The 25819-nt window shown below is 41.7% G+C and overlaps 1 protein-coding gene across 3 annotated transcripts; it reads left to right on the plus strand.

Annotated features, from left to right (window-relative positions):
- Positions 1–1327: 1327 nt before the first annotated feature.
- Positions 1328–25681, plus strand: LOC139364849 (TRIO and F-actin-binding protein-like). Of its 3 annotated transcripts, XM_071101996.1 has the most exons (13): positions 1338–1734; positions 3289–3345; positions 3932–4000; positions 4121–4210; positions 5907–6016; positions 7463–7895; positions 8570–8804; positions 8964–9075; positions 13247–13406; positions 13558–13671; positions 14636–14722; positions 22930–23127; positions 23247–25681. In XM_071101996.1, exons 1-12 carry the CDS (start codon positions 1729–1731, stop codon positions 23089–23091), a joined length of 1635 nt encoding a protein of 544 aa, XP_070958097.1. In that variant the 5' UTR covers positions 1338–1728; the 3' UTR covers positions 23092–23127; positions 23247–25681. The 3 variants fall into 3 exon arrangements, with proteins under 3 accessions (XP_070958096.1, XP_070958097.1, XP_070958098.1); XM_071101995.1 differs by having other exon boundaries at positions 1328–1734; positions 22930–25681; XM_071101997.1 differs by lacking the exons at positions 1338–1734; positions 3289–3345 and adding an exon at positions 3594–3677 and having other exon boundaries at positions 22930–23721.
- Positions 25682–25819: the final 138 nt, after the last annotated feature.

The raw sequence follows: 25819 nt of genomic DNA on the forward strand, positions 1-25819 counted from the left end.
ATCAGACTAATTTTCCTTCAGTTTACATAAACTAAATTTCCTCTACTAAGGGGCATGGCATGTATATGCCTTTTCTCATTTGGGTAAAAGTCTGTCCTCCCATCCTCTCTCCTCCGTGATCCGGAAACCGTTGTGATTGAGGAGATGTCAATTCCTTAGTAGGCGAACGGAAGAGTGTCCTTCTCGATAGCCACCTTTCATCGAGGATAGTCATGTGTATCCAACCAGAGTCTTTTGCAGAGATGATTAGAAATCTGCCACACCCCCTTTGAACCAGCTTTCGTTTTGTCAGAGGAGAAAAGCATGCACATGTTTAAAAACAATATACTACATATCGTTTTATCTATACATTCTACACGTTCCCTCTCTACACTGCCTCTCCTCGATTACCTTTTACATTTTTCAAAAGGAGGTGAGAGGATGGAGGAGAGAGGATGCAGAATTTGAGCAAATCCAATTTAGAAAAGGCCAGAGTGCACATTAACCTGCCCACATCCAAACTTCCTTCTCCGATCCTATTATAGAAGGGCTTTTTGGCTTTAATATTTATTGCCCTGTTGCTGCTTTGAATAATGGCCAATATTTAGTATTTATTTACTCACATGCTTATTAGTGTACAGTATATCTAATCTGAATGATGCGTTTTACAATGTTTTCCTCCTGCATGTAGTCTATTTTGTTTACAATGTTACAAACACATATCTGTCTATTTATTCAGGTTATGAATTCAAGAAGTTGTGATAAACTGGTATATGCCTGCTTTATCAATTCAAATGCAGTGTGACTTCAATGCTTTATTTTAACATTCCTAAATTTAATTCAGACTTTGAAGTATGCTGGTGGGTTGTAGGTCTGTTTCTTTCACCTGAACCCTACTGGGATTTCATAGAATGAGCTTTGTCTACAGTGGCTGCTGGGGCATGTGTTTCAAATTCTTGGCCTGGGGTGTAATCGTTAGTCCAAACCGTTGGGAACGTTTTGCAACTTAAACGATAGTTTCTATTGGACGAATGCAGGTAAGTCCCTCCCGTGTGATACCTTTTGCTACCGTTTAATAAACGTTTTGCATGAGAATCGGCGTAAAATAGCCTCCTAAGCCTCCCAAGATTTGACCTAGTCAGCATAAAGAATCTAGCTACTCAACTAAGGAATGTCATAAATGCTTTGATGTGTATTTTAGTAGAAGCTATGTGGTCTGGAAGTAGGTGTCATTGGTTGCTTTTTTGGCAGTGTACAGTCTATATTTCAATATTCAAGTATTCTGAGAAGCCTACTGATCACTTGATTGGTTAGCTTGTTCGCTCAAACGATTCTTACAGATCTGCCCAGGAAGTGGTAAACAGGGCGAGAGTATAGAACGAAAAACCTCGTAACAAACGGCAGGAAAGTTGTGAAATTGTGTCTTTCAAGAGTTGTATGTGTCAACGACGTCTATGATCTTCAGTTTCTGTTGAAATAGTCCATGGGAAATACATATGATCGATAAGATACGTTTCACCGACCAAGATGGGTAGAAATGGCGGGGTTTGTTTTATTTTTTAGCCTTCCTGCTAGGCAGACAAGTTTTTAAGCGAACGGGTCAGCAGGTAGAAAACTGAAGCAATAATTATTCAACCCCGATCACATTGGTACAAAATAAAGTTGTTGGACGAGTAGCCTATTGCAACAATATTTTTTATTTAAGTGTTTACTTGTTTTTCTCTCAACTGCCTCCTGGGTCCGACGAACATGACGGTACGTTTGCTCTTGTGCCTTGATGCCACGACTTGAATTACATTTCAATTTTTTTTGAGCCTATAACTGAACGGTGTTCCAAGACATTGTTGCAAGAATGTTTAATTGTTTGCGGCAACATGGAACATTGGGGTTAAAATGGTTACATTTTAATTCGGGGAGTGGGTGTGTCTGTATTCTTGTGTTTCGTGGCCTTTAATTCTTCGTTTTATAGTTTGTTTTCTATACATCACGTTGTTTTTTGCGTACCTGTGGCTGTAATTTATGCCATTGCCAAGGGCTGCCAGGGCTAATCAAAAATGTATGCGTATTGTATTTATGTCAGCGCATTAGGGTTATCCAATTGTTTACAGTTCTTATTGGAGCAACATTGAGCTCCATATGTTGACTGTTTGCATGTGCAAACGAACACCTCACCCCAATCGTTTGTTTTGTTAGATCCCTTATAATTTAGAATCTTTGTAATTGGCCTTTGAGGAATCTATAAATGCACGATTATTCAAACAACATATAGTTTATCCCTTCAAATTAATAAGCAAGTGTTTTTAAGGGTATACTTCTGTGTGCAGGTGGGTCATCCTCATCCTGGCACTTCGAAAAACGTCTATTTGCTGAAATAACGTTAACAGCTTGTCAACAATGTTTCCTGTTGCCAACTATTAGTTTATTGCATCTAATTTCAAAACTATATTAAAGCATTTGTAGGGTAAATGTTTTGAGAGACACATACATACACCAGCATGCTCATAGTTACCACGGTGACACATTTTATTACCATTAGTCAACTCATGGGAAGGTCGTTCTAAGTCTACCTCATGCTGTAACCATACATCTGCCTGTTAATGCTCCTCAGACCTTGTAATGGTTTTGCTGGAACAAAGCACAGTGGTGGTTACAATGTGACAACTTATGAGTTACAGTGAGAACAGGCAGTGATGGAGGGTTGAAGGAGATCAAGACCCACACTGAGGAATGTAGATGGAATACGTTTCCTAATCTTGATCCAGGATCACCTCTGTAAACTACCTCACAGGTTTTCCCCTGCTCCCACCACCCTCAAACTGAAAGGATTCCTAGAAATAGTTGAGGCTGCAGTGGTTAAATATCAGTAACACATGAGTCTGATTTTTAAATCTATAATCCATGTTTGAACCCTAGAAGCTGTTACAGTATTAGTGATGTAGATGGTGAAACCTCTGGTCTCATTCTGACTGTAGATTTAATGACCTTGCAAATCTCTCTACATGGTGTTCTGCTCTAGTTCCCCATGTCTACGTTGATTATATTACTGTTACCTTAGCAATCTTCTCTCATCACCCAAAGGTGTGCTTTTTTGTTGTTGTTGCCTTTAACACTTCTAAAAACCCTCAACTTCCATGTCCTCACACATTTGAATGTACACGTAGGCGTTTGCCATGGTGCACTAACTGCATGAAACGCCTGTTGGTCTTTGTATTGTGAACATCCTACACTGGCATCCTTTGTTCTACTTTTGTGTTCGTCTCACTTCTTCAAAACGGTTCCGTTAACCTGACACTTTGTCTTTCCTTGTAGCCCGACCTCCTTAACTTCAAGAAGGGATGGATGTCAAAACTGGATGAGAATGGAGAGGTGAAGTCATGTTTTTCTTCATTTCTTATCACTTTCTTGTCTTATTTAGTCAGAAGTCATGTATCACTTGTTTATCTGTTTTCTTCTTTCTTTCTAGCACTCTTCCCTTCTGCTTTCTTGTTGGATTCCTCTCCTCCTTTCTCTCGCCTTCTTTCCCTCTCTCCTAATGAGAAAGCTTGTGCGTAAGGCGATAGCTGCAGCCTATCCATGTGTTATCCCAGTAATAGCTTGGTGTGCCCAGGCAGGCACAACCGGTATGTTCTAGCAGGATAAGACTGAGTATGAAACGTCCTCATATGAGCTTGTGGCTCATTGTATCATCTGTTTGCTAGGTTTGTATGTTATGTGTTTGAACTCATTTTGAATTCACAGTACAAACACTCAGATGACCCATAGATCACTTTAAGCACTCTTATTATACTTGTCCTAATGTCTTAAACACTGTGTACTCCATAGGTTTCATTGGTCCATGTTAACTTGATTTGAATGATGTCTTGCTGTGAACTGTCACTTAGCTGCTTGTGTGCATTAATGTGTCGGATTGGTCGAATAGTACTTGTTTAACTGGTGGCTTGTCTGTCTGCAGTGGAAGAAGCACTGGTTTGTGTTGACCGATGCTGGTCTGAGGTACTACAGAGACTCTGGGGCGGAGGAGGTACGTTTTCAATGGCTTCAAAGTTATTTTGACTATTGCAGCAATTGTCTTAGGGATACATTGTGAGTTATTGATATGTGTCTGTAGTCTTACTTGTTTGTTCCTAACTGTGTCTTACAGAAGGATGATCTGGACGGGGAGGTTGACCTGAAGTCTTGTGTAAAAGTGTCTGAGTTTGATGTAGAGAAGAACTATGGATTTCAAATACAGGTGAGTGTGTTTTTCACTGTTCCAATTACACTGCTCAAAAAAATAAAGGGAACACTAAAATAACACATCCTAGATCTGAATGAATGAAATATTCTTATTAAATACTTTTTTCTTCACATAGTTGAATGTGCTGACAACAAAATCACACAAAAATTATCAATGGAAATCAAATGTATCAACCCATGGAGGTCTGGATTTGGAGTCACACTCAAAATTAAAGTGGAAAACCACACTACAGGCTGATCCAACTTTGATGTAATGCCCTTAAAACAAGTCAAAATGAGGCTCAGTAGTGTGTGTGGCCTCCACGTGCCTGTATGACCTCCCTACAACGCCTGGGCATGCTCCTGATGAGGTGGAGGATGGTCTCCTGAGGGATCTCCTCCCAGACCTGGACTAAAGCATCCGCCAACTCCTGGACAGTCTGTGGTGTGGCGTGGGTGGATGGAGCGAGACATGATGTCCCAGATGTGCTCAATTGGATTCAGGTCTGGGGAACGGGCGGGCCAGTCCATAGCATCAATGCCTTCCTCTTGCAGGAACTGCTGACACACTCCAGCCACATGAGTGAACCCAGGACCAACCGCACCAGCATATGGTCTCACAAGGGGTCTGAGGATCTCATCTCGGTACCTAATGGCAGTCAGGCTACCTCTGGCAAGCACATGGAGGGCTGTGTGGCCCCCCAAATAAATGCCACCCCACACCATAACGACCCACCGCCAAACCAATCATACTGGAGGATGTTGCAGGCAGCAGAACGTTCTCCACGGCGTCTCCAGACTGTCACGTCTGTCACATGTGCTCGGTGTGAACCTGCTTTCATCTGTGAAGAGCACAGGGCGCCAGTGGCGAATTTGCCAATCTTGGTGTTCTCTGGCAAATGCCAAACGTCCTGCACGGTGTTGGGCTGTAAGCACAACCCCCACCTGTGGACGTCGGGCCCTCATACCACCTTCATGGAGTCTGTTTATGACCGTTTGAGCAGACACATGCACATTTGTGGCCTGCTGGAGGTCATTTTGCAGGGCTCTGGCAGTGCTCCTCCTGCTCTTCCTTGCACAAAGGCGAAGGTAGCGGTCCTGCTGCTGGGTTGTTGCCCTCCTACGGCCTCCTCCACGTCTCCTGATGTACTGGCCTGTCTCCTGGTAGCACCTCCATGCTCTGGACACTACGCTGACAGACACAGCCAACCTTCTTGCCACAGCTCGCATTGATGTGCCATCCTGGATGAGCTGCACTACCTGAGCCACTTGTGTGGGTTGTAGACTCCGTCTCATGCTACCACTAGAGTGAAATCACCGCCAGCATTCAAAAGTGACCAAAACATCAGCCAGGATCATAGGAACTGAGAAGTGGTCTGTGGTCCCCACCTGCAGAACCACTCCTTTATTGGGGGTGTCTTGCTAATTGCCTATAATTTCCACCTGTTGTCTATTCCGTTTGCACAACAGCATGTGAAATGTATTGTCAATCAGTGTTGCTTCCTAAGTGGACAGTTTGATTTCACAGAAGTGTGATTGACTTGGAGTTACATTGTGTTGTTTAAGTGTTCCCTTTATTTTTTTGAGCAGTGTATATTCTATGTTATGTGAGGATGAGTGACAGGTATTTGAATGATCTCTTTCTCCTTCTCTTTCCCTCACCACACCCTTTCCATTTCTTACTCTACTCTTCTCTCCTGTCTGTCGGTCAGACGAGGGAGGCAGTTGTCACAATGTCAGCTATGACTGCAGGGATCAGGAGGAACTGGATTGAGGTTCTGAGGAAGAGTGTTCGGCCCAGCAGCTCTCCAGACCTTACACAGTGAGTTCCTCCTCCCTCTGTGTCCCAGCTGGCAAATACACAAGTCACATAAGGAGGCCTATTGTTTTGTTATACTGGTGTACAGGTGGGCTACTAAGTCCATGGGCAGTTATGGATTACTTCAAGTCACAATCATGTGTAATGTTATGTTGCTTACATAGTGAATCACCAGGGATTTATTTTATGTAGTGATATTGTGTGATAGGGCTGTTGCGGTGACCATATTACCGCCACACCGGCAGTCATTAGTCATGACCGCAGTAAAATTACACGTGACAGTTGAGTCATGGTAATCTCCTCTTATGTACTTGGGACGTGCTTTGGTAGTACCCAAGTTGCTAACAACCATCAGGTCCTAATGACCTGGTACTCAGGGCTCTATTGTCCCTCTAACCACTCTGACAGCAATTCAAACGCAATCAAAAGTCACATCCTACACTAATCATCAAAACAGTCTCATCCTTTTAAAATTCACCTTACTGTGATGATGAATTTGAAGAAAGAAGTTCAACAGCAGGTTGAAACTGAGAGTAAAACATGGTCATTGTGGATGTTGGTTCAAAGCCTAAGACAAGGAAATGGACAGCGCTTTCTAAGATTCATTCACAACACCCATACTCATATTTGAGCTTATGCATAGGCCTATATGAGCCCAAGCCGGAACAAAAACCCTGAATTAAAATTGATTGAGCTGTTATACAATACATAGCCTACTGCATGTTACACATGGCAGAAAAACATTTAAAAAATGATTTAAGATGTATTTGGTACCAAATTGGTCTAGCCTATAGAATATTCACTTGATGAGACAACGGTTGTGCAGCCTGAGGCAAGGAGCAGACTGCAAACTTTTTTTTTGCTACTTTCTCAAATCCTCAATAGCTTGTAGTCACATCATGCAGCCCATATACGTTTTGATTTCTAAGGTTTGTATCATACACAACTAAAGTTGCCAAATAACCATAAATCTAGTGTATAGGACCTGTTTCAAATGATCGCTTTTAAGCTCATGCGCACTCATTCCGAATGGGGAAAAATATACTTTCTATTTTATTCAGCTAAGTTAAATTATATTCTTCTAAGTATAAAATCATATAAAATGATGGCACTGGACTTATCTTGTCAGCCTAGTGAACAAGTATATGGCATGGAGCATAGCCAGGCATAACATGCAGTAGGCCAACTCCTATTCTGTTCTCCTGAAATACATGTTATCTTGTTTCTTTAGACCTGACTAAAATAAATAATGGATTATTGTGATGGTGTATGTTGATTTATTACATTATTTTTATCTAGATTTTCCAAAGGTCTGCATCAGTGGCTTGTATGTGTGGAGGCCTGGAGATGCTAAATGTGTTTGTTAATTAACTGTCAATTACCGTGAGGCAGGCAGTCTTTTGCATGACAATAACTGCGCTCTCTCTCCCTGTCCTTCCTCTCATCCAGACTGCCTGACAGCAGTAGTGACAAGGAGAACTCTCGCTCCCTGGCCTCCACTCATCGACCACCTTCTCGCCACGGTGATGCTGGATCAGAAATCACCACCTCCTCTGTACGCCGATTTGACTGTGTTGAACTGTCACCAGTGCCCATCCCCTCCAGCCCTCTGCCAGCCACTCAGAGAGAGGCAGGGGAGGGGCAGGGCAGGGAGCACGCCCAATGGCAGAAGGAGAGGAGCAGAGATGTGACCAGTAGCACATGGGAGCAGGTGCTGTCGAGGAAAGGGCCGGGTGTAGGCTCAGACCCCAGGATAAGAGCAGAGGAGGAAATTGAGAAAAAGTGGGCAGAGTTTGAGCGGCTGCCACTAAAGGAGATGAGGTCACTACTGCCAATGGGCTCACGGTCCAGCCATCCAGCCAATGAGGCGCTGCAGAGGGAGGTAGTGCGTGGAGATGTTTTTCAATTTGCAAACACAATAAATAAATGCAAATGTACTCTTCATCTAGATGATTCACCTACAGATGAAGTTTAACTCTTTAACACTAGGCTTGCTCTATTATGCATGCGGGATGGTAATCAGGCCCTCTGCAGTAATACTGACTCTGTCAGCCTTCAAAATACCAAGGAGGAGGGTGTAATAGGGGCTTAGTTAGCAATACCGGTTTGCCCGGAAAAATAAAGTAAGACATTTCTCTGGTTCTAGAACTGTGAGTTTATCAGATGTCGATAGTGGAAACACTGCTGAAAGTCTCATTCCATCTTTGAGTGATGTGTCATGTGATAACATTGTATAGTGTTCTGTTGACTACTGTGTCTTCACGGGGGTCGTTTTAGGACTCGTTCAGACCATACAATCATATCATGGGGTTGCTGGAATCTGATCCAGATGAATTTACTCCTTGCACTGTCCCTTTGTCTATGATCCATACAGTCCCTAACATTCCCTTTGAGACACATGACCTGATGTGTGGGATTGATATGACTGCATGGAATATGGCATTCAAATCCCCCTTCACTACTCGCATGTCAGTTCGGTTCAACCCGGTAATTACATACACCGCCGCCTCTTTCTTTCAGTGAGCTTTACCGCCTCTCTACCTTTGTGACACTCAGGTGGCGTCTCTGAGGCAGCAGCTGGAGCGTTTGCAGGGAGGAGGGTGTGGTGGGGAAAGGGTGGGGGGAGGTAGCTGTGGTCGGGAGGCTACGTGCGGCCGCAGCCTTCAGGCCATGGAGCGGGCCCACAAACAGGTCCTGGAGGAGCTGCAGAAGCAGCATGCCCGCGAGACCCGAGAGCTGGAGAGGGACCGGGACCGGGTGCTGAGGGAGGAGACCCAGGACACAGCAAAAGGTCAGGGATCACAGGATCATGGGGTCAAGGGTCAAAATTGTACATCGATGTCATTAGCACCCCAATTCAAGGACTTTTGTTTGAGGCGTGTGACGTCAGAATGAAACAGTCAACACCACAGCATTTCATCACATCTTCCCCTTTCTCTCTGTGGTTTAGTTATGGAGACACTGAAGAAGGCCCACAAGGAGGAGCTGGAGAGAGAGGTGGAGAAGGCAAAGAGGCTTGGTGGAGGGAGTGCCAACACACAGACCCTACGCACACAGCAGCAGTGAGTGCTCAAAACACATTCCTTACATACATAGTACACCCTTTCTTTGTACCATCATTTAGTGACAAGCACATTCTTTCCATTCACTTTGCAGTCTGCATGGTCAGATGGATGAGAGAAAATGTTGGTGACGATGTTGCTTTCCCCCCCCAAAAATGTATTTGCATAATCTCTCAAGGAACTACACTGGACCTTGCGCAAACTGGAAAACGCATATCCCAAGTCCGCATTTATTATAGCTGGGACTTTAATAAAGAAAATCTGAGAAATGCCACCGAAGTTCTATCAACACATCGCCTGCAGTACTCGCACTTTAAAAACTCTCCCTTTCGGTAGGGCTACAAGCCCTCCCCCGACCTCCCTTAGGTAAATTGGATCACGACTCCATTTTGCTACTCCCTATAGGCAGAAGCTCAAACAGGAAGTACCCGTGCTAAGGTCTATTCACTGCTGATCTGACCAATCGGAATCCTTGCTTAAAGACTATGATCACACGATCTGGGACATGTTCCGGGTTGCCATTGACAAGAACATTGACAAAAGGCACCTAAAGGACTCAGACCATGAGAAACAAGATTCTCTGGTCTGATCAAACCAAGATTCAACTTTTTCCCCCGAAGGCCAAGCGTCACGTCTGGAGGAAACCTGGAACCATCCCAAAAATATCTAAAAACCTGTTTTTGCTTTGTCGTTATGGGCTAATGTGTGTAGTTTGAGGGATTTCTTAATTTTTGAAATCCATTTTAGAATAAGGTAATGTAACAAAATGTGATGAAAGTAATGGCGTCTGAATACTTTCCGAATGCACGGTATACACTCCGGACTTCAACATCGCTCATCCTAATATTTCTTACTTTTTAGATTTGTGTGTATTGTTAGATATTACTGCACTGTTGGAAATACGAACACAAACAGTTTACAGGTTACTGAATTTAGCTCTGCCTGAAGTATCCCCTCCTGTGCAGTTTACCACTAAGCCTATGGTCCGGGATGGGCAAAATTACAAAATGCCATAAAGGTCAATATCAAAATAAACTACAAAATACCTTTTTATTTTTTAAAATGTATGTCATTAAAATAGATGTATTTTAAAATACAAAAATGTATTTGCAGTTAGCCGCCCCGAACTGCAACAATGTTCTCAGTAAGGGTTACAAAAACATTTCCCTTGCCATGACTGATATGCTAGTTGAGCAAGTCACTCTGGATAGTAGTGTCTGCTAAATGACCAAAATGTACATACCAAAATAAACTGCAAAGCATACTGGGTATTATTATTGGCCTTGTTTTGGGGTGGAGCTCAATAGAATAATACTCAGCATGCTTTGCAATTGTTTATTTATATATACATTTCTATTTAGTTCATTTAGCAGATGCTCTGATCATGCTATAGTCAAATAACATTTTGTCACTTGCGCTGAATACAACCTGTGTAGACCTTACTGTGAAATGCTTACTTACAAGTCCTTAACCAACAATGCAGTTCAATGCAGAAAATATTTACTAAATAAATGGAAGTAAATAATAAAATAAAAGGTAACACAATAAAATAACTATAGCAAGGCTATATACATGGGGTACCGGTACCTAGTCAATGTGCGGGGGTACAGGTTAGTCGAGGTCATTTGTACATGTACAGTGCCTTCGGAAAGTATTCAAACCATTTACTTTTTCCACATTTTGTTACGTTGACTGGGGGCAATATTGAGTAGCTTGGATGAATAAGGTTCCCAGAGTAAACTGCCTGTTACTCAGGCCCAGTTGCTAATATATGCATATCATTATTAGTATTGGATAGAAAACACTCTGAAGTTTCTAAAACTGTTTGAATGATGTCTGTGAGTATAACAGAACTCGTATGGCTGGCAGAAACCTGAGAAAAATCCAACCAGGGTTCATGTGAGAGTTAGCTTGAGTTCCATTGCATTTCTGAAGACAAAGGAATTTTCCGGTTGGAACATTAGGATGTTTATCATAAAATCTTAAATAAAGATTGATTCTATACTTCGTTTGACATGTTTCTACGGACTGTAACGGGACCTTGTGACTTTTCGTCTGCTCGCGCGTCATGAATTTGGATTACTGGGTTAAACGCGCAAACAAAAAGGAGGTATTTGGACATAAATGATGGACTATCGAACAAATCAAACATTTATTGTGGAACTGGGATTCCTGGGAGTGCATTCTGATGAAGATCATCAAAGGTAAGCGAATATTTATGTTATTTCTGACTTCTGTTGACTCCACAACATGGCGGATATCTGTATGGCTTGATTTGTTGTCTGAGCGCTGTACTCAGATTATTGCATGGTGTGCTTTTTCAGTAAAGCTTTTTTGAAATCTGACACAGCGGTTGCATTAAGGAGAAGTGTATCTATAATTTAATGCATAATAGTTGTATCTTTTATCAATGTTTATTATGAGTATTTCTGTAAATTGATGTGGCTCTGCAAAATCACCGGATGTTTTGGAACTACTAAACACAACGCGCCAATGTAAACTCAGATTTTTGTATATAAATATGAACTTTATCGAACAATATTTACATGAAGTCCTATGAGTGTCATCTGATGAAGATCATCAAAGGTTAGTGATTCATTTTATCTCTATTTCTGCTTTTTGTGACTTCTCTATGGCTGGAAAAATGGCTGTGTTTTTCTGTGACTAGGTGCAGACCTAACATAATCGTTTGGTGTGCTTTCGTCGTAAAGACTTTTTGAAATTGGACACTGTGGTGGGATTAACAAGTTTATCTTTAAAATGGTGTAAAATAATTCTATGTTTGAGGAATTTTAATTATGAGATTTCTGTCGTTTTGAATTTGGCGCCCTGCACTTTCACTGGCTGTTGTCATATCGATCCCGTTAGCAGGGTTCAAGCCATAAGTTTTAAAGCCTTCTAAAATGGAAGGGGAAAAAAATGTTTCTCAGCACTCTTCACAAACTACCCCATAGTGACTAAGCGAAACTGACTGACTGAGCATTTTTTTTACAAAAATATTCAGACCCTTTGCTATGAGACTTGAAATTAAGCTCCGGTGCATCCTGTTTCCATTGATCACCCTTGAGATGTACAGGCTTCCTTTTCATTCTGTCATTTAGGTTAGTATTGTGGAGTAACTACAATGTTGATTCATCCTCAGTTTTCTCCCATCACAGCCATTAAACTCTGTTTTAAAGTCACCATTGGTCTCATGGTGAATTCCCTGAGAGGTGTCCTTCCTCTCCGGTAACTGAGTTAGGAAGGATGCCTGTATCTTTTGTAGTGACTGGGTGTATTGATACACCATCCAAATTGTAATTTATAACTTCACCATGATCAAAGGGATATTCAATGTTTGTTTTTTTACCCATCTACCGATAGGTGATCTTTACAAGGCATTGGAAAACCTCCCTGGTCTTTGTTGTTGAATCTGTTTGAAATTCACTGCTCGACTGAGGGACCTTACAGATAATAGTATTTGATGAGGTAGTCATTCAAAAACCATATTAAACACTGAGTCCATGCAAGTTATTATGTGACTTGTTGAGCCCATTTTTACACCTGAATGTATTTAGGCATGCCAATACAAAGGGGTTGAATACTTACTGACTTAAGACATTTCAGCTTTTCATATTTTGATTAATTTGTTAAATTCTAAAAACATAATTCTACTTTGACATTGTGGTATTGTGTGTAAGCCAGTGACACAATTGAATCTATTTCAAATTCCGGCTGTAACGATGTGCAAAAAGTCAAGGGATCTGTTGCGCATACAATGTTAATGAACATGACATTACGTGTGTGTGTGTGTGTGTGTGTGTGTGTCAATTATGATTTTCTTTTTGCATTTGTGGTTAATAGGTGTGGGCAGAGGTTTCCATCTAAACCACTGTTGTACCAAAATATTTGTACCAAACCACTGTTGTACCAAAATTAAAACATAATTACTCAGAACAAAGCACACCCACCCTCACCACCATTTTCACGGTTATTCATGTAATGGTCTGCCATGTAAACACAGCATGGCTACTACTGTTTTGACTGTGCACAGCCAGTGCAGTGTGTCATGTTTTCTACAGAATACCAGTATTGTCTCCAGTTTTGCTTTTAATCTCTGGCATAATATAGTATTTACTGTAATATACAGTTTATATAAATTAAATGTTTTTATCCTCTCTCGTCCCCTCAGGTTAGAGACCCAGGCCCTGCAGAGGGAGCTGTCTGGCCTGTCTGAGAGGTACTCCCAGAAGTGTCTGGAGCTGAACAGGGCTGAGCAGAACAACGGGGAGAGGGAGAAAGACATTACTCGCAAGGAGAGCGAGCTGGAACAGCTGAGGAAAGAGAACCAGGTGAGCCAGGAGTCTGGAGGTCAGCTGGTCCTGTGCATTTAGCCTAGTCTACCCTAACACCTTTCTGTTCTAGACAAGCAATGCCTATCCATATGACACATTCAGCGGTTTGTCAGTATGCTCAAATACTGTCAATGTTTTCACCTTTCAGGACCTACAGGCCTGTTTGACAGAGGAGATCAGCCGCATGCACTCCATCGTCACGGGCCAGGGGTCGGAGGGTGTTTCCCATAACAACCAGGACAGGCCGTCCTGTGAGCTGGAGGTGGGTCAGGAAGAGGGGAGGAGATAAGATGTAGAGAGCCCCTCAACCATAAGCCTCTCTACCTACAACAGTGACATAGGGGGCACTTCTCATGTTTGAATAGAAAGGGAAGGGATTATGAAAGGCAGCGTGCAGTTGGTTACTATGTAGGGCAATGCCTTGAATGTGTGTGGTGTGAATTTGTACATAAATGCATCATTGACTGTACACTGAAACACACTGCCCCCTGTTGGACGCTGTGCCCCATGGAGACACCAAAGGTGTTTGTAACACACAAGTTAATTTGTTAAAGGGTGACTGCACTTCCTGATTTGGCCTAGTTTTTAGATTTGGTTCATTTAAGAAATGCTTGTGGCCATGACTAAATTAAACCGAGAGTTGTTTTGGGTTGTGGTTTGATGTGTGTGTGTGTGTGTGTTCGCAGGTGGGAAGAGTGAGTTATTTTGCCACTTAGCTTCAGTCGGCTATTGTGCGACCGTGGCAAAATTGGTTTGACTTTGGATAGCCTACCTCCGGGGCTAGTTGAATTAATACAATTTATATTTGGAGGTTAAGTCACTGAAATTTGGAGCTATTGGACTTTTAACATATTTTTCCATGTACATTGTGTAATTTACCGATGGTCCCCAACTAGTGAACCCAAAGTTGCCACAGGCGTTACGATCGGGTTGCTTGCTACTGTACTCCGAATTGACGATTACCGGATGTGGGCAGGATTGAAACAAACCCAACTTTCATTTACGCTGAGTTGCGGTTACGATGACAAGTCTCACAAAACTCTATTTTGGATGAGACTGACTTTATGACCAAAATCATCCTATTTACACTTTGTAGTAAATTTTGACAGAGTAAATGTTTCTTCTAAAAAATGTTTTTATGGACAGTTGCTATTTGTTTGCTCAGTGTCTTAGATGTTGGGTTTATCACTCTTGTTAGCTTGTAATAATATGATGTTTTGTCACAGGTTCTTCTCAGGGTGAAGGAGAATGAGGTGCAGTACTTGCACAAGGAGATCAGCTGTCTGAGGAACGAACTTCAGTTCCTGAACACGGTACTGGTTCACTGTGTATTTGTTTGCAGGCATAAAGGTCTAATGTTTTCATCTGTAGACGGGTTGGCTGACAACGTCACAAATGATGCGTGTGTATCGATGTGGCCGGAAGACATGCATTATAATTCTGACCGGTCAGATGACTCGGGGCATGTCCATGTAAAAGGACCCATAAGCACCAAATGAAAGATAAGAATATATATTTTTGGGAAATTAATGCATAAACCAGATTTCCAGCCAATGTGAGTAAAAAATATTTGAAAAACATTCACGACAGGCCTGATGGAAAACAACATTTTTTTGGTAAACTTTCCAAATCGACACAACAAAATACACTAGACAAGGTGGCATCTTTTTGTGTCGGTAAAATGACGCAAGAAACGTCAGTGGAAAAGCTTTTATGCGCAAATATTGCTATGATATGTAGGTAAACCTGGAGTCGGGATGACGTTGTGTGATCTTCCTACTACGACTCATCGGGAAAGCATGCTGTTTATTAGGAAAGCATGCTGTTTATTAGGAAAGCATGCTGTTTATTAGGAAAGCATGCTGTTTATTAGGAAAGCATGCTGTTTATTAGGAAAGCATGCTGTTTATTAGGAAAGCATGCTGTTTATTAGGAAAGCATGCTGTTTATTAGGAAAGCATGCTGTTTATTAGGAAAGCATGCTGTTGATTAGGAAAGCATGCTGTTGATTAGGAAAGCATGCTGTTGATTAGGAAAGCATGCTGTTGATTAGGAAAGCATGCTGTTGATTAGGAAAGCATGCTGTTGATTAGGAAAGCATGCTGTTGATTAGGAAAGCATGCTGTTTATTAGGAAAGCATGCTGTTGATTAGGAAAGCATGCTGTTGATTAGGAAAGCATGCTGTTGATTAGGAAAGCATGCTGTTTATTAGGAAAGCATGCTGTTTATTAGGAAAGCATGCTGTTTATTAGGAAAGCATGCTGTTTATTAGGAAAGCATGCTGTTTATTAGGAAAGCATGCTGTTGATTAGGAAAGCATGCTGTTGATTAGGAAAGCATGCTGTTTATTAGGAAAGCATGCTGTTTAGTAGGAAAGCATGCTGTTTAGTAGGAAAGCATGCTGTTTAGTAGATTACAGATTAAATCAATGATGTACTTCAAAGGGTGGTGAAAATGCAAGGTGTTGAGCTTTATGCTTGTTTCCAATATTGAGGGTCTTGTTCTGGTGACATGATCATCAATGCTTGGCTGTTGTTTGACAAATAGAAATTCTCACTTTTTTATCCATAATAATCTCATCATTTAGGGTCATCTGCGAACTATTGGCTTGAGTGCATTTGCCAATACCAGAGTGGGTACACTCGCTATATAACGCAAAAACTTTTAGTGAGAACCATCAGTAGAGTTGAAAATGTGATGGAAACTCATTTAACTTGTATTTTTTATTCGGTACCACAAAATATATGTTTATGTGCATTACGTCATCACGCACACACAGCCTTTTATCCACAAGTCAATTTGATGGAAACATCAATGATGGGAAAATTTGCATACTCTTGTTTTTATGCATATTTTTGAATATTCACATGACAATCTGTCGCCAATTTGATGGAAACCTAGCTATTGATACATTTTCAACCATTTTCCAATTTAAAAATGTGGCATAAGTGAAGGCCTTGATTTGTGGATAAACAGATGGAAAATGAGTCTTAGAAAACCTCTACCAGAAAAAGTATTAAAAGGTATTAGAAATGCATCAAAACACAGAATGTTGAAGTAAAGACCCCTGCCAACTAATATCAGCACTTTGTTTCATTTTGGAGAAATTGTTTACCTTCTGTAAATCTAAGAAATATTGCTTTGTAGTTTCATTACCAAAAACTAAGATATTTTCTAATTTCTCTCCCTCATGAGCAGGGAAGATAATGAAAGTTCATACAGTTGTTGTGGTAATTTCCTGTATTACTAAACATTGAGAGAGCAAACCACACACAAGTCAGAGTTATATTATAAAGTCCATCTTTTAATTATATGAGCTTCACCATAACCCTGTTTGACTCTCAGATCAATTCAGTGTCTATAAATGAATTCTCTGAGAGTGCTTACAAAACAATTCTTAGTATCATTTATAGCCAAGACACACCCATCTCAACTCACATGACGAATAACAGATCAGAACATTACAAAGAAAGACTTTACTTGAGAGAGGAGTATCCCATAGCCAGACAGCATTAGCTATAAATTATCGTTCAGTTTGGTCTCCTAAACAAAGTTGTTATCTCGTTCTTGGTACAACATAGTACCAAACCATTACCTCATCCAATGGCATATATCAATTGTCAATTCTAGATACTCCCATCTCAAATACACCCCCTCCTGGACAAGATCAGAAAAGACAGTGAGCCTCTTAGGTCATATACCAAATCAAGATCAGGGCAACCTCAGAGGGGACATACAATAGTTACAGACACATTCCCATCAGAAGACAAGCCTCCATTCTGTCCTCCTCCCCTTCTGATATTCTTCATAGCATCACATGGTTTAACAGATACATTGACATATGAAGGCAAGCCTGACCTCTCCCCTCTCTGGGCCCCTAGTGACTAAGCCCTGGAGAAGAGAGAGGAAAATGCAACTGCCAAAAGAAAACATCCTAATGACAAATATCTCTCACAAGCATTATGTAAATAAAACATCTTATCTATGTTACCCAACTAATTATGATTCAGCCACGACATAGTGCATTTGGAAAGTATTCCTTGACCTTGACTTTTCCCACATTTTGTTACATTTCAAAAATAAAAAAAATCCTCATCAATACACACAATACCGCATACAGTAAAAGGCACATCACAGCCCTCTTGGAGTTTGCCAAAAGGTACCTTAATGACTCTGACCATGAGAAACAAGATTCTCTGATGAAACCAAAATTGAACTCTTTGGCTGAACGCCAAGTGTCAATTCTGGAAGAAATTGGGCACCATCCGTACGGTGAAGCATGGTGGTGGCAGCATCATGCTGTGGGGCTGTTTTTCAGCAGCAGGGACTGGGAGACTAGCCAGGATCGAGGGAAAGTTGAACGGCACAAAGTACCGAGAGATTCTTGATGAAAAGCTGCTCCAGAGCACTCAGGACCCCAGACTGGTGCAAAGGTTCACCTTCCAACAGGACAATGACCCTAAGCACACAGCCAAGACAATGCAGGAGTGGCTTTGGGAGAAGTCTCTGACTGTCTGGGTGGGCCACTCAAGGAGCCCAGACTTGAACCCGATCGAACATCTCTAGAGAGACCTGAAAATAGCTGTACAGCGACGCTCCCCATCCAACCTGACTGAGCTTGAGAGGATCTGCAGAGAAGAAATGGGAGAAACTCCCCAAATACAGGTGTGCCAAGCTTGTAGCGTCATACCCAAGAAGACTTGAGGCTGTAATCACTACCAAAGGTGCTTTACCAAAGTACTGAGTAAAGGGTCTGAATACTTATGGAAATGTGATATTTCAGTTGTTTTCTTTTTTATACATTTGCAAAGAAATTCTAAACCTGTTTTTGCTTTGTCATTATGGGGTATTGTGGGTAGATTGAGAAATGCATTTTAAAATAAGGTTGTAATGTAACAATGTCGGAGAAGTCAAGGGATTTGAATACTTTCTGAATGCACTGTAAGGAACAAGTAATGGTCGACCTGTCAATTAGTTATAGTGATTTTACTCATACATTTTTTGAATTATTAAGTGGTTAAATCTCGTTATTACAAAAAAATCTAAAGGAATTACTGCAACTGAATTTGCTATAATGGACAATCGGAAGTCACAAATAGGACTGTTGCAGTGACTGTTTTACCGCCTCACCTGCAGTCATGACCACAGTAAAATTCCACGTGACTGTTGATTCACGATCTCCTGATATGCAATCTACACGTGCTTTGGTAGTACCCAACTTGCTAACAACTATCAGGTCCTAATGGCCTGGTGCTCAGGGCTCTATTGTCCCTCTAACCACGAACATCAATGCAAATGCAGTCAAAAGTAACATAAAACACTTATGATCAAAACTGTAGGCCTATTATACTTTTAGAACTCACATCACTGTGATGATCAAGTTCAACTGCAGGTTGAAACCGTGTAAAACATGGTCATTGTGGATGTTTTTTCAAAGCTTAACAATGAAATGGACAGCTCTCTAAGGTGATGATAAATTCAAAACACCCATATGCATATTAGAGCTTATGCTTACGCATAGGCTGAATTATTATAATTATGATTGTGTCATTATACACTACATAGCCTACCGCATATTACGCATGGCAGAAAAAAACATCAAACCAAACAGATGTGCCAAAGACATTGCTCTAGCCTATACTCCAAAATTAAACACATTTGAGTAATCACCTTTGAGTGTGAACTGTTGTTATACATACTGGTTACATTATGCTGTTCTCCAACATTTCTATCCATGAGTCTGGGAGAGAATGACTAGCCCTAAGCATTGTTGTTGGTTCATTGATTGTGCAGGGCTATTTTGAATAGCCTAGTAATGGGGATTTAAAAATATATATATATATATTTTCATAATTAATTGGGTGAAACACAACCTTTTTAGCTATACAGAATCTCACCCCCATGCATTTCCATCTCCTACACTCTCTCCTTTTATTCCTTTTTTCGAGCGTGCAGAGGGACTGTCAACAGTTTGATCAAGTATGTTTTGTTGCGAAAACATGTTACTATCGATGTTCCCGAACAGATTTCACTTGGTTTCCCAAATGTAAGCACTGGGTAGCTGCAGGAACAGGGTTGGGGAGCCCATGGCATACAGAGTACTGGGTAGCTGCAGGAATAGGGTTGGGGAGCCCATGGCATACAGAGTACTGGGTAGCTGCAGGAATAGGGTTGGGGAGCCCATGGCATACAGAGTACTGGGTAGCTACAGGAACAGGGTTGGGGAGCCCATGGCATACAGAGTACTGGGTAGCTGCAGGAATAGGGTTGGGGAGCCCATGGCATACAGAGTACTGGGTAGCTGCAGGAACAGGGTTGGGGAGCCCATGACATACAGAGTACTGGGTAGCTACAGGAACAGGGTTGGGGAGCCCATGGCATACAGAGTACTGGGTAGCTACAGGAACAGGGTTGGGGAGCCCATGGCATACAGAGTACTGGGTAGCTGCAGGAACAGGGTTGGGGAGCCCATGACATACAGAGTACTGGGTAGCTGCAGGAACAGGGTTGGGGAGCCCATGGCATACAGAGTACTGGGTAGCTACAGGAACAGGGTTGGGGAGCCCATGGCATACAGAGTACTGGGTAGCTACAGGAACAGGGTTGGGGAGCCCATGGCATACAGAGTACTGGGTAGCTGCAGGAACAGGGTTGGGGAGCCCATGACATACAGAGTACTGGGTAGCTGCAGGAACAGGGTTGGGGAGCCCATGGCATACAGAGTACTGGGTAGCTACAGGAACAGGGTTGGGGAGCCCATGGCATACAGAGTACTGAGTAGCTGCAGGAACAGGGTTGGGGAGCCCATGGCATACAGAGTACTGGGTAGCTACAGGAACAGGGTTGGGGAGCCCATGGCATACAGAGTACTGGGTAGCTACAGGAACAGGGTTGGGGAGCCCATGGCATACAGAGTACTGGGTAGCTACAGGAATAGGGTTGGGGAGCCCATGGCATACAGAGTACTGAGTAGCTGCAGGAACAGGGTTGGGGAGCCCATGGCATACAGAGTACTGGGTAGCTGCAGGAACAGGGTTGGGGAGCCCATGGCATACAGAGTACTGGGTAGCTGCAGGAACAGGGTTGGGGAGCCCATGGCATACAGAGTACTGGGTAGCTGCAGGAACAGGGTTGGGGAGCCCATGGCATACAGAGTACTGGGTAGCTACAGGAACAGGGTTGGGGAGCCCATGGCATACAGAGTACTGGGTAGCTGCAGGAACAGGGTTGGGGAGCCCATGGCATACAGTTTGGGAAGAATATCACCTGTTGCTCAGCGAGAGCATGCCCCTCAAACCGTGTGAAGCATGGAGTGAAATAAGTGTTGTGATATTTATTTCTCGGCTGCTCATAAAAGCACATGCTCTGCTATGAAACCGAAGTGGCCTATCCGTCATCACTGGTGGGAAAGCGCGCAGCCTCCATTCACTATTCAAGTGCATACAGATGACTTGTCTTTTCACCCTGTTCCTTCCCATTTGATAATGTGCCATTCTAAATTAAACTAATTATACATGTTAGTAAAGACGAGCTTCAATTTAGAATAGTCTGATGGGTGAAAATATGATCACTTGAGAGAACAGCTGTGCAGACTGAGGCAAGGAACAGAGCACTAGCTTTTATTGCTACTTTCTCAAATCCTCAATAGCCTATAGTCACGTCATGCAGCCCATATGTTTCTAAGACATTCTAAGGTTTGTATCATTCACAACTAACATTGCCAAATAACTCTAAATCTAGTGTAATAGCCAGTTAACATGCAGTAGGTCAACTCGTATTCTGTTCTTCTGAAATACATTTTCTTCATATCATGTTTCTTTTGACCTGACTAAAATAAATAATGGATTTATTGTGATGGTGTATAATCAATTTATTTATTAGATTTTGCAAAGGTGCGCATCAGGTGTAGGCAGCTTGGAGGCCTGGGGATACTAAGCGTGCATGACAATAACCTGCTGACAAACTGTCATGACCGCCACAGCTCTAGTCACAAACAAGTTGGGTCACCTGCTACTGTTTTCCCTTCCACTGGAATTCTGTTATGTTCAGCTCATAACTGTTTTACTTTGTCTGATGGTCAAACCAAGCGTGTTAAAAATGTCTGTCTGGACAAGCCCTCTCATTAATGTCACCTCTCCCAGCTCTTACTTAAACCTACCCATGAGCCCCCTTTCATTCCATTAACTGTAACTAGCATCCTCACCCACTGAGCACCGACCGACAAGGGATGTCGAAATTTGGTCAGTCTACCCTAACCTTGATGTTAACGTCCGCAGATGGGTTCAGATTTGGTCAGTCCACCCTAGCCTTGATGTTAACGTTCGCAGATGGGTTCAGATTTGGTCAGTCCACCCTAGCCTTGATGTTAACGTCCGCAGATGGGTTCAGATTTGGTCAGTCCACCCTAGCCTTGATGTTAATGTCCGCAGATCGGTTCAGATTTGGTCAGTCCACCCTAGCCTTGATGTTAATGTCCGCAGATCGGTTCAGATTTGGTCCGGCCCATCATAGACGTATTTCACAAGTTTGGATAGTACAGTGAGTAGAACACAGCGTGCAGTCAAATACAATACTTTTATTTACATTTTTTATTTAACTAGGCAAGTCAGTTAAGAACAAATTCTTATTTACAATGACGGCCAACACCGGCCAAACCTGGACGACGCTGGGCCAGGGACCATGATGTAATTTCGTTATCGTAATTCAGTTACCAGGTGTAAATCCACTTCACTTACTGTACTTCAATAACCGAAATAAACTCACGGTGCCATGTCATAGCTGACACCGCATTCTTTCTGCAGACATCTTTGAATCTTAATTCGGAGAAGATATTTAAGAGTTTTGAAAGAGTGAAAAAAAAACGGAATAATTCCGTTACTGTGTAATTAGCCACAACAAGCTGCCATATGGGGAATCACAGGTGGCTCGTTATATCTTATTGATACCGTGTTTTGTTTTGACAGATGTCATGTTTATGCTAATATGGCTAGAATTCGCTAGCTAGCCAACAACTAGCAATGCATTTGAGTGACATTTTGAGACAAAATAGTTTATCGGTTGTCAACAGTCTAAGCAACCCTGTTCCTGATGTACTGCAGGATTTTGTTCCAATTAGGCTCCACATCTGACCAACTGAGCTAATTGATCAGCTCGGTGACTGCCTAAATTCAACACACCTGGTCTTCAAGTCAGTTCAATCAAAAACATGAAGTGCCTGCAGCACTCCAGGACCAGGGTTGCCAACCCCTTCTGTTTTTCCCCATAGCTACACATGTGTCGGTTTTGTTTTTAAACAATGTGTAGCTGGAGACTACTTTAACTCTACACACAAACTGGAATGTTAATCTACAAGTTAGCAAAGCTATCTTGTGTGGTTACTGGCTCCAAGTTAATCACAAGAGCAAAGAAACAAGTCCTCAGGCTCTTCTGTCCATCCCAACATTGTATGTCTGCCCAGAGTGGAAGAGGTATACTTTGTCCATCTGATAAACCTCTGTCTGTGTGCCCTTACCCCTATAGGAGAAGCAGTCGGCCTGTGAGCGGTATAAAGAGGTGCACGGGGAGCTGAGTGGTATGAAGCGCAGGAGCGAGCGGGAGATCCAGAGCCTTAGGGAGCACCTGAGATTGGCCATGGTTGCCCTGCAGGAGGGCCAGAAACTAGGCAACAGCCTGGAACACTGAGACACCGCCTCAAGGGCTCTGCTCAGAGACACAGAGGTATAGACGTAGCTCATTATTAAGCGATACATAGTCATGCTCACACAACTTTGAAATAGTTGATTACATTGATCTTCTATGATGAAACTGTAATTGCCTAATTTTTGGGGTTTTTCTAGTTGTGTGGGCACAATGGTGACAAATAGGAGAGGAGCAGAAGTCTTCGCACCAGAAGATGCCGGCTCGGGGGACCACGATAGTGCCTTAGCTTTCAATCATTCAGCCGATGAGCGGCATAGACTAGTATCAGCTGATCGGTCATATTACACTGGGTTGAACAAATTTTTATCTGCACTTTTTAAACTTTTTTCTGTTGTTGATGTGCGAGAGTGAGTGAAAAATATTGGTCTGAGAAACTGGATTATTTGTGGAAAGACTGTTGCTGTGATGTATTTGTGACCTGAAACAGCACTGGATTACCTTTCTCTGCATACCTACCTACATGTAGACCTACTATTTACATGTTGACAGTAGCCAACATATAAACAGTTGGTCTACATGTTGGCTACTGTCAAAAGCTGAATAAGGAAGCAGGATATAATTCTCGCCAAAAACAAAACTATTTTCATTTGAGCGTGGATTTGTACAGACTGAGTCATTCCATGCCATTTCAGCAAGCCATGACACCCACCATCTCAAGATTGTTCCAAAATAGTTTCTGTAATTGGCAACGGGAAAGATTGACATTCCTGAAACATTATTTTGTTGAAACTTACCTTTCTCAGAGATCAAATTAAGTGATTGCACCCAAATTGGCATTTTTTTTAATTTATAGGATTCAAATGTGGACCAAACTTCTTCCTACTAATGAGTAAGACATGACGAATCTAATAACATTGTCAAAAGCCACCTGCAGACTCACCACACAACACATCACATGCCAATCCAACCCCAACAATCAGCAGACAGTATCAGTTCTCTATGTTTTAACAAGTAGTATGAAGTTGCTGCTTGGAGTACTGCTTCTCCATACTATGTAATGTATTCCCTATGAATCTGGTGGTGATTGTTTTTCTTATCCCCTTCAGAGAAATGAGTAATTGAAGTTACTTGCATTATTTACCATAAAGTAGTGTGAAAGTACTAGGTTTTGACCACTAGATGCAGTGGTCCTGCTATACTGCCGCACTCATCAATTTTTCTGGTCTCTTGTGTTTATTGAATAGATCACAACATTTCCTTTGCAACTTTGTAAACACAACCAATAGATTTGGCTCATTATGAAAATACATTGTGTGGTCATCCTCGATTTCAAGCCAGTCCTCTATGAAAGCAATTGAGTTTGTCATGTTATGCTTAATTTGTGTCCAGGAAACTGCCCCCTTGTGTGAGGTTTATTCCCTTCAAAAAAGGTCTGGATTAGTTCCTGTTAGACCATCCCTGGTGAACAAGAAAAACATTTAAGCTATAGCAGTTCTAATGGTTTCAATATTATGGTCTTCAATGGTATAAGTCTCAAACATACAGTGTATAGTGTTTTGTAATGGTATTGGGTTGGATTTAATGCTAGATTTCACTAATCGCAATGCTGTTTCCTAATAATTTTATTGAAAAACATGACTGCAATGTATTTTATTAGGGTTGTCACATTTTAGTCCCTAGCCCATTTCTCCAAAGTTTTGGACTTGTAGAAAAAATATTCATATGAGAATTGCACCATAGGGATAGCTCTCAGAAAGCTGCCACTTATTGGAATATTCAAGGAACTTGTTGAACATAACTGAAACTATACTAGATGTTGGAGTGGTATTGGCATTTTTTGGGGCCTTACTCATTGGTAAGAAGAAGTTTAGTCCAATTTGGGCGCAATCAATTAGCTTAATTTATGAGATCAAATTATATATTAACAAAATAATGTTTCAGGAATGCTAATCGTATCTCTTACAAATAACTACATAAACAATTTTAGGACCGTTTGAGACGGTGGGTTTCAAGCCTTTTTCTTGTGCTTTTTGAGGTGGAACAACCTTAATATTGTATATCAACAATGGTTTCTCGGTGATTGTCATTGTACGCATTTTACTTCGCAAACCAATTTGTATCTTTATTCAGTGTAATATATCATCATACAATGTGGGTCTCCATTGTGAAGTTAAACTTTATAACAATTTACCATTGGGATTGATACAGAGAAAGTGGTTTGGTACTGTAAATTCCTGGGAAGCCAACTTGGAAATCACTCATTCCTCTGTGTAGATACAAGTCATTTGAATGTGTGCTTTCTGTTTCATATAGTGCCTTCTGTGACTGGAGAATTGCATGTAGAAGTTCGATGAAATGTCGTCTTGCAAGGATTTTTGATGAGGCTAAGAAGATGCATGTTGCGATTCTTTCCCAACCTCCGAACATTGTGTAGGCATGATTGTTTGTGCCACAAAATGTCTAGTGTTGCGTCAATGAGCCAATGTTTTTTTTTTTTGTATCATGTATTTTGTGAGGAGATGATAAAGTAGACAACTGTCTTTTGACAAGTGTCTTTAATATTTAATGTAGGGCATGTGATATCTTTGTAAAGTACCCTCGTTTTACAAGCAATAAAATGCATGTTTATACACCCGTGTGATTCATCCATATTCAGCTGATTTACACTAGTCTCAGAACTCTGTACTAGGCCTAACTCGAAATGGTTTATAGGCTAGTCTAATGGCATGAGTGAGGTCGGGCACTGATGTTGGGTTATTAGTCCTGGCGC

This window comes from Oncorhynchus clarkii, chromosome 13 (genome assembly GCF_045791955.1).
Source record: "Oncorhynchus clarkii lewisi isolate Uvic-CL-2024 chromosome 13, UVic_Ocla_1.0, whole genome shotgun sequence".
Lineage (NCBI taxonomy): Eukaryota > Metazoa > Chordata > Actinopteri > Salmoniformes > Salmonidae > Oncorhynchus > Oncorhynchus clarkii.